This window comes from Merops nubicus, unplaced genomic scaffold, assembly GCF_000691845.1.
Source record: "Merops nubicus isolate BGI_N331 unplaced genomic scaffold, ASM69184v1 scaffold14910, whole genome shotgun sequence".
Classification (NCBI taxonomy): domain Eukaryota; kingdom Metazoa; phylum Chordata; class Aves; order Coraciiformes; family Meropidae; genus Merops; species Merops nubicus.
Genome location: NW_008584916.1, coordinates 14,733 through 33,774, shown reverse-complemented (window position 1 = coordinate 33,774; position 19,042 = coordinate 14,733). Strand labels below are relative to the sequence as shown.

The 19,042-nt window shown below is 43.9% G+C and overlaps 1 protein-coding gene across 1 annotated transcript in view; it reads left to right on the top strand.

Moving 5' to 3' along the window:
* Positions 1 to 2,457: 2,457 nt before the first annotated feature.
* FOXK1 (forkhead box K1) overlaps positions 2,458 to 19,042 on the top strand; it is a gene marked incomplete at its 3' end in the record, with an annotated part of 30,405 nt that continues 13,820 nt past the window's right edge. Inside the window, 2 exon segments of the mRNA XM_008945868.1 lie at positions 2,458 to 2,519; positions 16,283 to 16,480. Of these exon segments, the coding sequence (XP_008944116.1) occupies positions 2,458 to 2,519; positions 16,283 to 16,480 (260 nt within the window).

The following is a 19,042-nucleotide window of genomic DNA, read 5'->3' as shown; positions in this document are numbered from 1 at the left end:
TCGTTTTTTATAATGTACATAAATAGTACATTAGCTCTTTCCAATCACTTTCTAAATGAACTGAACCAGCCTCAAAGGAAAATACATCATAGTCGTGCTCTGTGTGTTAGAGCCCTCTTAAGAGAGTCTGATTAAATGCAAAGGTTAGTAACATCCCACCTGCAAGCTTTTCCTGGCATATGAATGTGGGAATTAAGGTCTTTTCATGAGCTTTACAGAGGTTATTTTGTTTTACACAGCCTTTGCTAAGGTGTTTACCTGTAGTCCATTAGATCTGGATGGGAAAGTCTTCTAGATGCCTTGTGACACAGTTCAAGGAGGTGGGCTGGCTTCTTGAAAGCAAACCCTACAATGGTGAGTGGCCCATTAGAAGAAAGTTGATAGCATTGCAAATGAGATATGAGAATTAAGCTGCTCTCCCATATCCAACAAAGACGCTGAAACAAGCACCTCTCTCTAATGGTTATTAGGAAGTTTTATGAACTGATCTTTTCAAATGGTTAGCTTCTCCTTTTCTGGAGTATAAAAGTTTCCCAAGGATCTGGGTACTTGAAGTAATAAAGGAAGACTCTTCCCAAGAAGGTGGGAGGTAGGCTAAAATTAGGGGTAGCCTGGAAGTTGTCTGTGGCAGCCCCAGCCAGATTTCTGTGGTGAAAGGGGGCAGGATCCCAGGCAGGCTGGAAATTCCCCGGCAGCTGGGCAAAGTTTTAAAATGTTTGGTGCTGAGTTAGGTATGGGAATGAATAATCTGTGCTACTTGCAGAGGCCGAGTGTGGTACTGCACTTGGTTCCATGCTGTCACTACCTATTTCATTCTCCATGCACTGCTTCATTTCTTACTGAAAGTGGAACTCTCTGTAGAAGCTGTTACAGGGAAGTTCCCCAGCGCGTGGGTGCAGGTGGGGCTTTTTTTGGCACCGAGGTAGGTGTTAATTGTGGTTTGTGATTGAGGGAGAAACATACTTGGTTGAGTGTTTCTGCCAATTCTGCCAAGATGGGCAAAGAAGGAAAATAGTTAATATTGACCTTTTTTATTCTAACCAAGATCAGCGTAAGCAGCAGAGGCTTGGGAAGCCTCTCGGAAGGGCTCTCAAATTTCACAGAAGCAGGGAAGGAGTGAGAGATGCTGGTGGTGACCGTGCTCTGCTGAGTCACTTCTTGTGGTCTCTGCTGTGGTAGGATGGAAGCCAGTCTTAGACTTTTATCTTAAGGTTTGTGTTGGAGGGGGGGAAAAACTTGGGGCATAGTGAATGGGGCTAGGCAGCCTTTTCTGGCACAGAGACACTGTGGGCAACTGTGTGTGTTCCAGAGCTAGTGTTGGCCATTTCTGTGACCTCTCTGGAGAATGAACTGAATGTCACACTGACTACTCACTGCCTGCTGCTGCCAGAATAGCCAGGGCCTGGGGTCCTGTGTCGTCACTGGGGCTGAGCACTGTGGTTTGGCTGCACTCCCCTAGGATTGAGGGAAGTGGGATGTGAGAAGTCCTTCAGGAAGGCAAGATGTACTGCTGAGCCTTGGCAAGGGCTGAGCAAAACTTACTCCTGATCCAAGACTCTACTCAGTGTCTGCCATTTCAGTCTTGGGGGAGAGTTTGCCACCGCGTCATGGAGGACAGGGGGAGCGACTGCAGAATATAGGAATAAGTATCATCCTGCTCAGTTTCATACAAGTTGCCTTTCATTGTGCACTTGAATTAATTTTGTGGGACAGCAAGTTAGCATGGGAGGAGGTGAAATAACCTTGTTTGTCACTATGGTATGGATTGCATTTTTTAATAGCATAAAACCTTGGCTGCCATCAGGCACGCACTTGAAGAATATTTATCTCCACAGAGTGCTTTTTTTTCTTCTAAGCTTCTGTTCCACTCCATAGTTCTGCCAATTTAATCTGTACTTCAGCTTTGTTTAGTGGGTATTATCTGTTAGGGTTGGGATTTTGTTTTATTTGGCTTCTTTTCATTTGAAACGTCACACTGGGATCTAAAATGGAGCTGCTTTAAAACCAAACACTAGGATATGGTATGGAGGTGGGTTTTGCTATTGTTGTCAGAGAGGCAACCACATAAAGTGAATTTGTGTCCTCCTTTGGAATATGCCCCAAACATAATTAAGTGCCATGCTGATGGAGAGACCTCCAGGGCTTTGTTGAAGTGCTGGCTTTGCTTTCTGTCAGAGCAGGAGTGACAAATGTGATGTTGATTCTGAGATGGACACTGGCTTAACAGGAACGAAATCCCCACTTTCATGCAGCCCATTTTACACAGGTCTGTAGAGGCCAACAATGGCTACAAGGTGTTCAAAAGCATCTGAATAAGGTTTGTAAGAGCCACTTTTCTGTCTCCCAGTTTAAACACCTATCCAGCCCCATGATGAATGGAGTTAAAATCTTGTGAGAGGTCTTGTAGGTCCTAAGTGTAGTTTTACCACAGGTGGGCTGTGCTTGTGAAGAGAAACGATGGACCTTGCCCGAGTTGATTTTGGTGATGCTAACACATACAGTAAGCAGGAAGAGAGGAGGTAATTTTAGCTTGATTAGCAGCACAGAAGGGAATCGAGCTGACTGTGCTGTAAACAGCAGTGGGATGAGATCAATGAGAGCAGTTTATTTCCGTGAATCCAAGTGGGTGTTCTAAGCAATTTAATTTTTCTCTTTTGTTTGTTTGTTTTTAAGAGAACCAAGAATGTTAATGCATTTAGGCCTTGAAGTCCTTCTGTGGTCGCAGTTCTGGATACTTTAATGTTGTTGCATGGTGGTTTTAAATGAACACCAGGTGCTCATGTTCTGTTCCTTAGCAGTTCCTTGTTCCTCTGCTCTCTGTTACCTGGGTCAGCAGCCAAGTGGCGAGTGATTCTTGGTACCAGACTCGCAGTTTTTCTCTTACTCACCTTTGTTTATATTCTGCCGAATGTTCAAAACTGTTTATGATTAAACATTGCTCAAACAGCCAGGTTAAGATTTATTGACATAAAGGAGGCTGGGAGGAGGGGAGTGGCTGGCTGGTCATCTGTGTCCACTCCTAGCCGACAGAGATGTTACTGCAGTTGTACACGTGTCTGTGCGAGGGCTGCGCTGGCAGGCAGGCACCGTGTCACCAGGCTCACTTCCTTTGTACCACACAGCAAAAGCTCAAGCAAGGGAGTGCCTGTAGGTGTTGGACCCCTTCCTCTGCAGCCGGGGGTCCCAAAAGCATCCCATGGCTTTTGGGCAGGGGACTGTGAGTTTTCTCTTGAGGGCAGTGGCCTGCACATGACTGACAACAGAGATCAGGCTTTGAAATGTTGCTAATAGGGTTAAGACCTATGGGAGTTTTAAGCAGAGATCCATTTAAAAAGACATGTACACCTTAAACAGTGTTGTTGGATGGCAGGCAAGGAGGTTCAAAATAGAAGATTGGAAGGTGAGCACTATTTAGGAAAATAAATTACAGAAATACCAGTTAGAACAAGACCAAGTTACAAAAAAAAAAATCCATCTTTTCTGAAGTTAAACCAGTTTGTTTCCTGGCCCTTATCAGCAACATACAAACCAGGGATGTTAAATAGCCATTTAGCTTTTGAAGGAGTTTGTAGGTAGCATGTTGGGGTTTGTTTATTTTAAAATCACAGATATAGATAATTTTCAGGCTTTAGGGAAAAAAAATGCAGTGCTGACAATATACTCAACAATCTTAACAGCTAGATCAGCCTAACATGGAAAGGGATTTTTGCAGTTATAAGACTTGGTGGTAAAAGCAAGATACACACGCAAATGTTGCACGTAATTTACATCTTCTCTGAAGATCAAATATTTATTAGCTGGTGAAGAAATGGTTAAGATAGGATCTAGAGTACCTGATTAGAGCAGCAGTGGTACACGGGCTGTTGTGTGTTACAGGGAGTCTCTTTAACTATCATTATTTTTATGTATACAACCACACACACAACAAAATAACATAATAGACTCACTGTGTGTTACAGATGATATCAGGCGCCTGCAGTGCTGATAGTGAAACTTTCTGGTGCTGGCAGCCAACCTCATTTGAATAAAAGCATTGTCTGCTCTTTGTGCCAGCCTGCTTCTTTGCTAGCAAACTTTCATATCAAGTTTTTAATGTCGGGCCACTCATTCTGACACTTAAATCACCTCCCTGTTCCCAAACTTCAAAATAGCAGCTTTGTGGTTAATTTTAGACTTTAAGGACAGCTTACTAAGTGTAAGTCTCCACAGGTAGCTGGCTGTTGGCATCCCTGGGAACACAACTGCAAGGTTTTTCTTCGTTGTCGTTATGCTGAAGGACACTATAAATGAGATAGACTTTAATTAACTGGCGGAGTGGTGTTGGGTTAAGATGTGGTTTACCATATGACACACAGGGAAAAAAGCTCACAGTTTGCTCAGAGACACGAAGTTGTTTATAGTAAGGGCTACACCAGGGGAACAGAGCAGCTTCTGTAATGGTGTGGTAGGAGTGGGGCCAAAATTCACCTTTGTAAGGCTTCAATTAAAAAAAAATTCAGACAAAGAAAACCTCCAAACCAGTATTGATTAAAAGATAGCTGTCAGTGATGCTGCAGATTAATTTATATTGATGTAAAATCGTATCTGATTTTTGTGGGTTTAGGTAAGACCTTCTAGGTGCAGACATTTAGCACGTTGGCACTCTTGAGTTAGAGCTTGAAATGCTTCAGCCTGGCTGTACTCCATGTGTCTGCCCAACGTGTTGCTGAACTGTGGCTGACTTGGTTTTAAAGGAATAGGAGCACTCAGGAGGGGAGGAGGAATTTCTTCTGATATCGAGCCCTGTGCCCAGCACTCCTGGTTTGGAATGAATGGCATATTTTGAAGCTGACTCCAGTGTTTTGAAATGTGAAGCTAAGGGAGGTACAAGTATAGCAGCACCTCTTTGTTTCTCTGTGCCCGGTGGATGGGCACTAAGTAACTACCATATTGTCCTGGCATGCACATCTAAAAGGTGGGCTTTGTGGTGGCCTTTAATGGAGTCCCTAACTGAAGTACCAAAACTCTGCCTTAATGATATTTGTTAAAAAAGCCTGTAAGTGATACTCTTTTGATAATCCCAAGGCTTGTCTGACATCGTCTTACATGTTTATAATTGGTCTGGGAATAATTGTCAGGATTTTTCTGGATTAATTTTAACATAAGTGTTTATAGTTGGTTTTTTTCTGTTTTAAATGGAGAAGTAAATTAATCCCTTGTCAGATGTGGATTGACCAGAGTTCCAATGAGTTCCTAAGTCAGTGGTGCTAATAATGGTAGTTCAAGAATATCCTGCAGCTGTTTTTCTGCAGGTGTTAAAGTGAATGAAGAGACACTGCTGGGTGGCTTACAGTGGTTTCTGCTGGACAAGTTTCAGGCAGGTCACTTTTGAAACTGCAGATTCCTGGCCTTTTGCACTCTTAATAGCTTTCTGAAGGAGCTTGGAGCTCCTCTAGGATTTTTGGTATGGGACTAAGCAGGATTACTATAAGACCCATTCTGCAAAGCTAGGGATGATATCATCTGGAAAAGTCCTGTCCATAATGTGAATTTTCCAGGTAGGGTGATGACTTAGGAGGGAACCTCCTACAGTTCCTGCTGGCTCTCCTATAGCTTATTGAAAGACCCTTCTCAGCAGTTTGGGTGATTTCTTTCCTGTTCTTCTGTGGGGTGCTATTGGTGAATTTATTCCATCACCTTGTTGTGGTATTTCATTACACTGGAAAAGTGGCAACTGTATCTTACATGGGGTTTTTTCCTTTCTTTCTTGCACTCTGCTTTACCCCCCCCAAAGGGGAGAATCTGGAGGTGAAGCTGTGCTTGAGGTCTCAAAGAAATCAAGAGTAAAATCAGACCAATATTGAAGAGATGTAAGGGATGTAAAAATAAAAATATAGTTCTTGATTCTTCACTGGTGATTCTCCAGTGTGAAACATCCTGGAATGTTCTCACTTGAATAAGAAGGTAACTGTCTCTGTCAGTGGTGTTTGACTGAGCAGTTTGCTCTGTGACTGCAATTAAAAGGTTTGCTAGGTAAAAAATAGTAGGAAAGTAGATTTTGCTTTTAACCTCTAGTTGTCGGAGCCTCCAAGTAAAAAGCTTGTCTTCTGTGCATTTCCAGAGAAGTTATATATAAACCAAACCAGCATTTTGATGTTCTTTGGGTTGGGCTCCTGCTATCTCTTTTCCTTTTTAGCCTTCCTGATCAGCCTGCGGGCGTTCACGGTCTTCCCCTTCCACCACCTTCTTGGCTCAGTTTCACTTGCTGCCTTTTCCTGGGATGGGCAGGGGCTGAGACCTCACTGTTGGTCAGTGCTGCGAGGTGGTGGGATGTCTGTGGAGACTGGAGAGACTGAAGAAAGAAAACCCCATTTTTTTTATGTGTCTGTGTGTGGATGGTGCTGGCAAGGAGAGGAATCCCAGAGTCTGCCCAAACTTTCCTGTGAATATTGCTGTCTCTAGAGCAGTTTGCTAAAATACCTATTTGAAAATCTGCCTGTGTGGAAGTGTTTCTCAGTGTGTTAGAACCTTGATGAAATGGCATAAAGGGAAGCCCTGTGCAACTGAGCTCAATAGAAACATTCATTACAGCTAATTTACTTGGTGCTTTTAAGAGACATAGCTATTCATAACTTGTGGTTTTGCCTGATGCTGCTGGTAGTATTTGTTTTAAATAGATACACTTGCCTGCACACGCTCTTTGCCCATCTGAAATTTGTCTGGCCGTGTTGGAAGCTTCATTTGAAACACAGTAATGCTCAGTGCCAGGCAAACCCCTGTAACCTGTGGTGCCTTCTCATTAAGGGGAAATATCCTTGGCTGTGCCTATAGCTCCAGCTAAAGGGTAGCGAGGAGCGTAAGGAAAAGATCAGCTTTGTGGCAAAGAAATGACAGGTTTGTTTTTTTTCAGAAGTGTTGCCCTTGTCCAGCCATCTTACTGCACTTGCTTTTCTCAAGGGCAATTGGTGAATAAACTCTGGAAGCACCAAGGTACTACAGAGCACTTCTGCAGCATGCAGAGCCTGCATATCCCATCTGAGACAACCACAAACCCACTCCTGCAGACGTGACCTGCTGGTTGCTATGGGAGGATTGCCATGGGTACGGGCTGCAGGAAGCACATGCTGGAATGCAGAAAACATTTTTGGTCTTTGTTTTGTCCTCCTGCATACAGCTGAGTGACTTTGGGTTTGAAAAATTTATGCTGAATTAAGGAGAAAAAAAAGGTGACTTTCCTGTTCCAGGAACTTTTGAAAACTTCCAGCCTTAGAGCACAGGCATGGTGGCTGGGGTGATTTATCTGATAAAGACCAGAGCTTTTCTCAAAATGAATGAATTGTATTTCGTTTTCTGAAAGGAGAAGCTAGTGTTTGGATCATGTGATGCTTAAATCTGAGGCAGTGGTTACATGCTTTGTTTTTTTTTTTATCATCTGTTACAAATCTGCAATGTTTTTGCTGCTGCCTCCTCCTTTCCTTCCTCCTCTTGGTACTTGACCCTTCCACCTCCTCTGTTGTTGGTGCTGGTGCTTGTGGAAGGTGAGATAAGGCATCTGATCTGCCTGACTCCCAAGAGAAGAAGAAATTCTTCCAGGTACCTGGTTTGACTTGCCATGCAGTGGGTTGGATGGTACCACTGGCAAGAGGGTGACATTGAGAGGAAGTGGCTGAGGGGAAGGAATGGTGCTGGGGATAAAGGGAATGCCTCTTGCAGCAGAGAAACAGATTTAGATTGGGTTAAAATAAATCTGCATGAGATTGAGATTCGGTCTCAATTGAAATGCTTTGTGGAGAAGATTATTTTTAAGGCAGAGGATAGTAGTGGGCCAGCTCACGGAGCAGCAGAATTTTAGCCAGTCATCCAGTTATTCATCCCAGTGAGTCCAGGGTGACTGTGGAAAGAGGTTTTCCAGCTCACTCAGATGTGTTTCAGGGGAAGGACAGAAGTTCCTTCTGGTAGCCTGGAATTACAGGCTAGTCAATACTAATTCCACTGGATTAGGTGTGAGGAATTCTTGAATACTTCAGTGTGAGTTTGCCTTTAGTAGTACGGGAAAGATGCCCAAGAGGTGGCTGATGCCAGGCACCCCAGTACGCTGAAGCTGAGCTACTTGTGCATCTGGTGTAACAGGGCAATGGAAATAGCTGATGGTACTTTTTCTGGAAGAAGTTCCCAACAGAAGAAAATTAAAATTCATGAAGTAGAAAGAAGACCATTCTCTCTTGAATTCAAGTAATTATTTCAAACCTGAGCTCAGTCACATATTCACACAGACAATTTTAGTTCAGGCTCAGCTGATATATGTACTACTTTGTATATTTGCAATGTTAAGCATGACAGTATATATTAAATAAAGTGAGTGTGTTTACAAAGCATGCAAGGCAAGTGATTTGTGAGCTCAGAGTAACTGTGAGGTTAGAAACCAGTCCTGATCTAAACTCATGTTGTGACTCCCAGAATAATTATGGCCAAATTTCAGTGGTTTGCTCTTTCTAGCAGTGATGGAGACTGCTATACTCCTTTATTTGCAGATAATCTTAGTACTTACTAGATGTAATTTTCCTTTAGTTATGTTAAACACTAATGGTGACTTTTATAGCTTTTCCTCTAATTAAACAATAGTGGGTAATACCAGTGGTGTTTTCGCCTGGAGCTCTGCAGTTTATTTCCCTGTCCTTCTGTCTGGCAAAGTGCTTGTCTTGCTTGTCATCAGATTGAGTTGATTCATTACAGGAAGAGCAAATGTGGATTCTAGGATTCACTTTTTGCTTGCAGACCCTTTGCTGATCTCTTCATGACTGTCACAAATGATTTTACTGACCGTCATGTTACAGATACTTCTCTGATGTGTGTTAGATAAAAGGCTTTGTGGGTAGGCCCCTGATAGGATTTCTGTGTTAAATCTGGTCAGATCAGCAGAGTAATTGAAAGGGAAATAGCAAATGCTGAAAACTCATTACTCTAAGACCACGTAACCTCCAAAATGAACCATGCACTCTTAAACCTGGCAGTTCTACTGGCTGTGTTCTCAGCCTAAAGAGATGTGTAAAGAAAAGAATTAGAATGACGCTTAAATTGCCATGGTGATAGGTATATGCTGGGTTTGTAATGTGTGTTTAGACTTAAGAGAATCAAATGTGTTTGTCTTTGTTCCTCCAGAACTCTCTCTGTAGTCTTGGTGCAATTAACTTTTTCATTTGGAATGCAGAGAGTGCTAGCCAAGTGGATAATATAACTGTTCTCTAATTGGTATATCTTGCAAAGCGTTATTTAGGAAAAAAAAATAAATCTAGGGAAGGGAGAGTAAGAGAAAATGTTGGATGATTTTATTCTGATTTTAGTATAAAGGAGGGGTGAATAGCACCTAATCTCCTGTGACAGCTCCGACAGCTTTCAGAGCTTGTTGTACAGTTTGATGACATTCGTTCGAACTAATTCATTATAATTCACTTCTGATTGAAAGGTGGTTTTGTTACTCAGGTTTTTGCCCACCTTGCTGCTTCCGACAGCTGGAGTTCCAGCAAAACAATAATTTTGAGCACAACACTCCTAATGATTGTTCCGATCAGGGTGTAAGGGTCTAGTTTATTTTTGTGAAGATGGAGAAAATTGGTTTTGTTATTTTAGTTACTGAACTGGGGGGGAAATTCTTGTAAATATGCTGGAGTGGAAGCATGTTGTTTTGTGCTGGGTAGTACAGTGAAGTTTGCTGTAGAAGTTCTGAAGAGTGTTGTCCTCCTTGGGCAGAGTGCAGCATCACAAAGCAACAAATCCTGGTCGGTAAGTGTTCCCAGCTCAGCTCTTGGGCAGTGGTCACAGCAGTTCTCAGAGCCTTGTTTTGGAAGAAAGGAGTAGCTGAGGTAGTTCTCGGCTGGGCTTGCTTATCTCTGCTAGCAGGCCTACAGGGCTTCGTTGTTTAGTTAAATAAAGCAAACTCTTATCTTTTTCTAACCCAATTTAGTTTGATATTTGGTGCATTGGTGCCTAAACTTTCCCAGTGAGTCTTTTATGTTAGCCAAAGCACCTCCTTTCAGACTGCTTCAAAGTATTATGGAAATAGGGAGAGGATTTATGACTTCATGGGAGCTTGACTTTCATAGCTGTATGTGTGTGGTTCTTCCCTTTTAGCTGATCACAGAAGATGAAGAAAATCAGTTACAGGAGGTAATTTGGACACTTCTCTGTAACAGCTGCTACGTACAGTATCTGCACATTGATCAGGGCATGAAATGCTCCTCTTTTCTTACAGGGTGACATACAGGGTGAGAAGTATCCACCTTGTCCTCTGATAAAATCACATCAGGTACCTTGAAGTAACTGGTAATGGCAACAGCCTGACAAAGGTGATTGGTGGCGAATTTTCATTTGTGTTGAGAAACCCCAATGTGGGTTTGGAACTTTGCTAATTAATACTGTATTCTTCTGGATGAACTGTATATAACTGGCACAAACCAAACTGGTTTCAGAGAGGGTACAGGGGACAGAGAAATAGCTGTTTTGTGTGGCTTGTTTGGAATCTTTTCTCTTTTAGAAGGGTTTTTGTGGGCATCCTTGGTCAAACTTTAGCCAGCAATGACATGGTTCTGTTTCATCATGATATGTGCTGCTGTACTTAGAGCTCTGGCTGCTCACCTTTGCTGAATCTGAGGTATTTACTGATTGCAGAGATAACTGCCTCATCCTTTAAGAGTTGGGCTGCTGTCACCTTGCATCATAGAATCTTTTAGATTGGAAAAGACCTTAAAGATCATGAAGTTCAACCATTAACCCAGCACTGCCAAGTCCAGCACTAAACCATCGCCCTCAGCACCACATCTACGTGTCTTTTAAATCCTTCCAGGGATGGGGACTCCACCACTGCCCCAGGCAGCCTGGCACAGGGCTTGACAACCCATTTGGGGGGGAAATTTTTCCTAATATCCAGCATAAAACTCCTCTGACTGAACTTGAGGCCATTTCCTCTTGTCCTGCCCCTTGTTCCTTGGGAGAAGAGCCCGACCCCCGCCTGGCTCCAGCCTCCTGTCAGGAGCTGTGGAGAGCCAGAAGGTCTCCCCTGAGCCTCCTTTGCTCCAGGCTCAGCACCCCCAGCCCCCTCAGCTGCTCCTCCCCCCCCTTGGGCTCTAGACCCTTCCCCAGCTTCGTTGCCCTTCTCTGGCCACGCTCCAGCCCCTCAAGGTCCTTCTTGGAGTGAGAGGCCCAAAACTGACCCCAGGATTTGAGGTGCAGCCTCCCCAATGCCGAGTCCAGGGGAAAGATCCCTGCCCTAGTCCTGCTGGCCACGCTAGTGCCAATGCAAAGTCCTGTGGCAGAGAGAGGGTTTTAAATACTGAGAATGGGTGACGTGGTAGCAGTATCTGCAAGTCTGAGAAGAAAAAGTGGCAGTTGCAGGAAAGGGAGAGTCACGCTGAGCTGTGCTCTGGAAGGAGACCTGGGGTCTGTGTTACTGTTTTGATGCAAATTGCAAAAAGTGTTATTTTTAACAAAGCACTTCCTATGCTGCTTCTTGCTCAGCCTGCAGCTGGGCACCTTTTGTAGCACGGATGCTACTGGTGCATTTATACCCACACTCAGGAAAACCAGGATTTCATAAATGATGGTCAGATAAAGGAGGCTAAGGTGGTACTGATGTGCTGATGACAATGCATCTGTTAGTAGTCTTCCAACTTTTCTGGTTATTCCCTTTTGTATAATAAACTGGAATGAGGTTTATATGTAACACACATTATACCATATGTTATGTATATATTACATAATCTATAAATACCATTACAGATATTATATATACATTTTGTATATGTATTTTATGTATGTTTCCCTTTGCCTTTTTCATGATTTATCGTCTCCATTTTGTCAATGTGCTTTTCCACATTGTAAATGTGAAAACATAAATCCAGCACAGTTTCCTGTCTCCTTCAACAACCTTTACAATAGCCTTTTCTTGCTCTTACCCAGCAGGTCCTAGCAGGTTATTTGGTGTTGGACAGCACTCGAGGTGCTCAGAGAAGTCAGTGACTAGTAGCTCATATTGAACCCAGAACTGTGTTTTGGCAAATGCATCTTGGTTTCCTTTGCATCTGTGAGTAAAAGGTGCTTTGAGGAGGGGATGAAAGTCTGCTCTTTATAGAGTTATGCAGGGTATGGAGTCCTTTTGTTTTGTGGTTTTTACTTAGTTTTCCTGAAGTCTGCTGTAAGGGTGACTGTTTATGTAAAGTCTAGTGTTTCCTAGCACTGTATTTTGAGACCTTAATGTAGATGAAATGCTTGTGGTCACTGTCACTGGTTCACCACATGAAGGATGCCTAATAGCATGGGTGCTGAGCTGTCAGTGAGCAGCTCAGCCGGGAGACTTCTAGAAAATCAGTCTTGTCTAAAACAAACAAACAAAATTCTAAGCAATGTCTTTTCTATCACTGTAACCATGTGTGGCATGTGCACTCCTCCTCCCTTTGGCCTCCAATGTATATATAGCATACGTCCAGTGGCTGCTGTGGGGTCTGTGAACTCAAGCACACAGCAGGGAGCCAGCAATCCATTTTCTTTTACCTTCTCCCTGTAATCTAGTAAGGCAGGACTTGTTTCTGTGCAGTTTATGGAGGTTGAGATGTGTTTGAGTTTTACACAACCTGAAAAAAGCTTTCTATTCTCACTGCATTGCAAGGGATCCTAGGGAAATGGGAATCCTTTTCCTCAAGGAATTGATGTATGCCACATACTATAACTCTGTATGAGCAAAATACATGTGGTTTGTATGGTATGGGGTTGTGGGATCTACCTGTCTGCAGCAGGATATTGAGTAAAAGCACTTCTGGAACTGAAGCAGGTTGTTTCCTGCCTATACCAAGGCAAAGAGATTTTGCAAGACTATTAACTTGCCCCTCTAATCAACTGGAAATTTCAGAGGTGCTTAAAAGAGTTGTCTCTTGGGTACCCTTGAAATACCAGTTAACTTCATTACGGTTTTTATGTTGAGTCTGAGCTGTGCTTTCAGATTGATCTCTTTCTCAGGAGGGAAATGTTAAGCAGTGGTAATAATTGCTGTGCCTCTTTGATAGGCATCATGCAACGTGCATCACATAGTAGAGCTCAGTTTAAATAACTTGAAATATATACAGTAACCTTTAAGCATGCTCAGTTCTGCTGGGGCTGTCTGTCTTGTCCTGCTTAGCTTCTGTAGAAGTGTAATTCTCAGAGGCTTAAATCCTGTGCTAATGTGCCTCACTCCTAAATAGGACTACCCAATATAATTTGAGTTTATCCTCTTTTGGTCGGAAGGAGGTTAATTAAGGGAACAATTATAAAAGCTCATTAAAACTGCATTCAGGTTCAGTATAATGAAAAGTGAGTTTCCTGTGCCAAGGTGATTTGGAAATCATGCTTTTCTGATTTCTCATCAATACAATTCCCCACTTTTAGTGCCTGTATAGGGATTTGAAGCAGTCTTGGGCTGTGCTGTTGTCACTGTTTGCATTACTGTGGTGGCTGTGGTAGAGACTGGAAGAGTTGTGTTAGCCCCAGGCACCTTCTCACCCCTGAGGGAGGGGAGTGGTTCTGCAGGAATCCTGTTTTGCATTGCGTTTCCATTTCTCGGGTCCCAGGTTTTTACAGCAGTACAAGCAGAAACTCAGATAAATCATCCTCACATTGGCTGTGCAGGCAGTGGCAGTACTGGAAGCTGGCACAGACCAGGCTGCAGCAGCTGTGAAGCACCCTCGTGTATATTCACTCTGATTTTTCTGGGACTGGTTCTTTACAAAATGGCCACGTACGTGCTCACTGGCGTAGTCTGTGGAAGTGAGTTGTGTGTCCTGGGTTCTGCTTCAGCAGACTGGGAAGCGTGTCTTTCTAAAAACAAAATCCCAGCAGCCAGCCAATTGTTTGCTCGTGCAGTCAGCCCGGCCCAGCCTCTCTGTTTCTCTTCCCCTGTCCCAGTCTGAGACTGCGGGTAGGTCACATGGCTGGACTGGATGGCTTTGGGAGGCTCTCAAGGAAAAGCTAGGTTAGGCAAGGCTTTGCAGCATGCATCTATCTATAGGTTAGTTTAGCCTTCACATTTAAGGTTGACTTGCAGTATTGAAAAAGGAACAGATTTTCTTCAGATAGCTCGTATTTGCAGGCTGGCTGGAGTGCCTCACAGCTTTTGGGGTGAAGGTATCACCTTATCTAGCATTGTTCCAGCATGAGTTAGTGTATCAGAGTTGAGGGTTTGGTTGCACCATGACCTGGAAGCAGGAACATGTAGGAGATGTGGGTCTTGCATTACTGGGCTCTTCTGAAAAGGGAGACTTCAGTGGCAGTGGGATATAGAGCTTCTTACTGGTACGAAGCTGCAGTGGGGATCTCTGGCCTCAATGGTGCTGCAGAACAGCCTGAGGGCTCAGTGCAGTGAGGCCTGTTGAGATCAGCAGCAGGTTGAGATTGCACTGAACACTGTTAAACAAGGACTCGTTTGTCCTTGACTCAGATTCTGAAAAATGCTGAGCACCTGGTGTCACAGCAGAGAATTCCATCTCTCTGAAAGAATCCCCTGGTAAGGGCTTGAGAAATTGTGATGCTTTGCTTGTACTGGTTTTGAGCCTTAGTCCATGTGATGCTCACTGCAAATTTATGTATTCTCTGCTTTTTTTTGATAAGCAGATCCATGTTGCAGTGTGAAATCCAGAGTGGTGGTTCAGCAGCCTAGTTTCAGGTTCATCTCAGTAAGCTGTGTGCCTGCTGCTGGCAGACACTGCAAGACACTGCTGAATTGTGTGTTTGTATTGAGTCTGCAGGGAACCATGTTTAGAAGGGTTAGATAAACACAATTAGGCTGCATTGCCAGCAATGATGTTCTTATTTAATGCATTAATGAGTGCAGGTGGCAGGACCTCTGAAGTGAATTAAATGCAGTGCAAACTCCTGCTGTACGTAGCAGAGCCATTGTGAGTCCACGCTGCTGAATGCTGAGCCAGCTCGTTTGAGAGATGAGGTGGGAGATGGGGATGAGCTTCCTGGGCCTGAATGATAATTTTGCACTCTTCACAGCAGGTTTCTGAACGTTACCTTACAGCAGAACTGGCTTGGGCAGCAGAACCAAGAGCGAGGTTTGATTTTTAGAGTGGTGATAGGATGTGTCTCTGCATTTCTGTCGATAGCATCAAGATAAGGTGGGCACAAAGATGGATTTACTTCTTGCCACCTTATTCTGTTACCTGGTGGGATTCAATAATGCACTGGTTAAAAAAATTACACTCCACCTAGACCAGTGCTTACGGTGCTAGAGCAACACTGCCTGAGTCCCTTAATTTCCTTCTATCAGCAAGATGCTAGAAGCCAGCACAATTACTGGGCTCTGCTGGCCTTTCCCATGGTGAAACCTGGTTTTTATTTCCTGCTGTGTTAACCTTAGTGTCAGTGAAACGATCCCTAGAAAGCTTGTATTGATTGCACATTATTGTCTAATTAAAGGGCAATGAGAAGAATTGCAGAACACTTGCTCTTACAGCCCTGTGCCTGTTGTAGACACTATAAATTAGAAAGCTTTCTGTTCAAATATGGAAAATGTCAGTGCTTATTTCCTTTTGAATTTCCCACCATCTCCTGAAGGCTAGACTTGTAGATGTGATTTTCTCTTTTTCCTAAGTGGCAAATGGAAAGAAGTGTTAGTTAGAGAAGAAATGAGGCCTTGTAGGGGCCCTGTTCTGACCCTGCTAGATATAACCCGTGTTGTCTAAAGGGAGGCACTTCTAAATGAATGTATTTTGATCTGAAACCTGCTAGATGATCCTTTAGCATCGTGTGCAGAGATATAAATGGGTATTAGTTATACAGTGTGTAGAGGCAAGTCTTTAAATAGTGCTGTCTGGTCTTACCTGGAGGCTGTTTGTTGCTCTGTCTGCACTTTATGGCTCATTTACTCCATGTTGCTTGTGGTTTGATACCTTCTAGTAACTTTTATCTTCCTGAGTTGTTCAGGGAACTAATAAAAGATTAATTGTAGTCCTTGGTACGGCAGAAACTCAAGAGTTTGTCATTTCAGTTCTTTATCTTGCTTAGTCATTGACTGACTACACGGCCTTGGGGAAATCACTTACCTTAGCCAAACCTTCAGCTTGCATCTAATCACTAGGTGATACATGATACACTATGATACGTTTACAGGGTTTTATGAATGATTGGTAGCTCTGCTCAGGATGGGCAGAAAGATGCTATAGAGAATGGTGGACATCTGTGCTATGAATGAATGAGTCACTAATTGCATACAAGGACACTTACAGATGTTTGGTTTCGTGGGTGACACTGACTTTTCCCTTTCTTTCCCTTGCAGATGTACTTTCCGATTCCCTAGCACAGTTATCAAGATCCAGTTTACATCTTTATACCATAAAGAGGAAGCAAAAGAGGAAACCTCATCACCTCCCCTTCGGCCACTTTACCCTCAAATATCTCCTCTGAAGATCCACATCCCGGAGCCGGATCTCCGGAGCGTGGTCAGCCCCCTCCCGTCCCCCACAGGCACTATCAGGTAAGACATAACTACCCAGAGTCTGCTCTCTGGAGGCTGCATCTGTGTTCTGACATCAGTCTGTCAGCCCTGTTTTGTTTGGTGAGCTTCACACCTGAAGTGGTCCATTAAAAATAACTAGTTAAATATCTGATCTTCAAAATGAGGGAAGGCTGCTCAAAACTGTGTTATGGTGGCTGGAAGGAGGAGGACACAAGGGGTTTGTTTAAGAGCCCAGAGGGTTTGGGGGAACTTGAGTGTTAGCTTCACACTATAGAGTTACTAGTCTATCTTTGGCAGTGGAATTAGAAATATCTATCAAGAGCTACCTATATGCACGGAGAAAAGAAAGCAGGCAAATACTTTCTGTGTAAGCACTGCCTGTTTTATTTTTATCTCCATAATATTCTGTTGTTGCTGGGTGGTGCCAGTGTTATCTGGAGTTAGGGACAAGGGTGGCCATTGGCACGTGGTTTCCTGGGAAGAGAAGGAAATGGGGGTAGGATGCTGACCACGTACTGAGGGGTTGTAGAAATCTGAATGTCCATCTGTGCAAGTATCCTGTTTTGTAACTTATCTGCTTCATGAATGTGCAGTAGAAATAACCTGAACATAAACTTTCTGCCTAGAATATTTTTTATCTTTCTTTCTAAGCAAAGAGCTGATGCTATGGAGTTGCAATGTAATCTTTCAACATCAATGCTGTTACTTGAAATATAATTTTTTATAAAGTAAAAGACTTGTGATCTAGGATGTTGTATTGGAGTTTTAAAGTGTGCAGGCCTCAGAACAGCAAGAATTTACCTGGTAATAGTAACAAGCCTGGGTTTATTTTCTTGCCTGTACATTTCTGAAAAGGTATAACACAAACATCTTCTGACAGTGAGCACCAACTAAGGGAGTAATTGAAGCTTATGTGGCTGAGAATGACTTCAGTGTCACAGTGAAGCCAGTTGGGGTTTGCATCGGTCTGGAGGCTCTTGCTTGTTTGGGTTTTTCCACCTGTCTTGCAGAGCTGCACAGATGTGCAGTGCAGATATTCTAGAAAGAGGGGGCTGGAGGTAGCTGTGGTTTTAGTCCTCTGTTCAGGCACTGCTTTTAGTTTATATTTAACCTTCTCTTTTTAGATGAAGCTTGTTGCTGGGAGGGGAGGGGGATGGTTTCTTTGCCAGCATATGGTAGTTAGTTTCCATTCAGTCATCTTGCGCAAAGCAGCACGCTGTGGTTTGTGTTACTAACAGAGGCTCTATCTTTTGACTCTGGCATATGCCTGCAACTGATATTTGACTCCCCGAGAATGTTTCTTTTGCATAAGGAGAAAGTGGAAATAGTAGTGTTGAATTGTGCTCAGCCCCTAACGGAGTGTTTACTAAGGATGATTAATGATTGCATCCGTTTGTCTTGAGCAGAAGCTAATCCAGCCAAGTCTTCAGAAAACCTCAAAAGACATCTGAGGTTTCACTTGCCAAACCCCTTTCGTTTCCGAGTTCCTCTTACAGAGGAGGGGTTGACACGTTTGTAAACATCCCTGCTCGGCCCCTTCAGCCTTCCCCTCTCCCCAGGCAGGGTCTCACAACTCTTGTGCCCCGTGGGCCTGGCTTTGCAAAGTGATTTGGGTCTCTCTGCCTCAGAAAGGGAATGCTCTTTGGGGAGCATGTATTTATGTGTTCTGGCTTTCAGGGCAGCTCTCTGCTGTCTTGGTGGTTTCACAGAGGTGGGCGAGGCTGGCAGAGTGTCCTCTCTCCCTGCCCAAGGGCAAGGCTGGGAGGGCTGGTGGGGGCTCAGCGTGGGACCCATACCCTTCTCCCATCGCTGGCTTTGGGAGGTGGTTGCATTAGCTGGGCTTTCCTCCTCCTCCTCCTTCTCCCCCTTCTAGTATTTACTTTCCTAATTTGGTGCGTTTGCCTCGCTCCTCCCTGATTGGCCCATGGAAAATTATTGCAGTTTGGAAATCCTGGGCAGGGTGAAATTTCCTTTTTGGAAAGTGGCTCCCGGCCCCTTTTTCCTGCCACCGCCCCGGTGCAGGGCAGGGGCTGTACCTGCATTCCCAGGGCCAGATCCAGCCCTGCCCTCCTGACCCCCCAGCCCTGCTCTGCCTCCCTGTTTACCCTGCAGCTTGCTTCCCTGCAAGTCCCCCCCCTGCAAGCTCCTGGGGTTTTTCCAGCCTGTTTATTGTCCCTCTGCAAAGTGCACCGCCTAGACAGGGAGTGAGCTTTAGTTAAACAAAACCAAACCTGCCGCCCTCAGCAGCTTTGCAAAGCAAGATTCCTGCTTACTCCTAGGGAGAAATGTGTCCAGTGTTTTTTTAGCTAGGTGCTTTATCTCCAGAGGGGCCATGCGTAGATGTTTCTTGAATGCTGTTGTACAGCTTTAAGGGAAAATGTTGGTTGGCGGCATGCTGTGAGGATTACACACAGGCATGGCTTATTTCTTCCTGCTTTGAGTTCAAAATTCCTTTTTTAAAAAAAGAGTCAGTCTCGCATGTTCCAAAAAGGAAAAGGCCACTGTGCTTGTAAGAAATTGGTAGAAGCAGCCTGCCATTTTACACAACATTAGAAAGGGCAGAGAAGCACCAAATCTCTT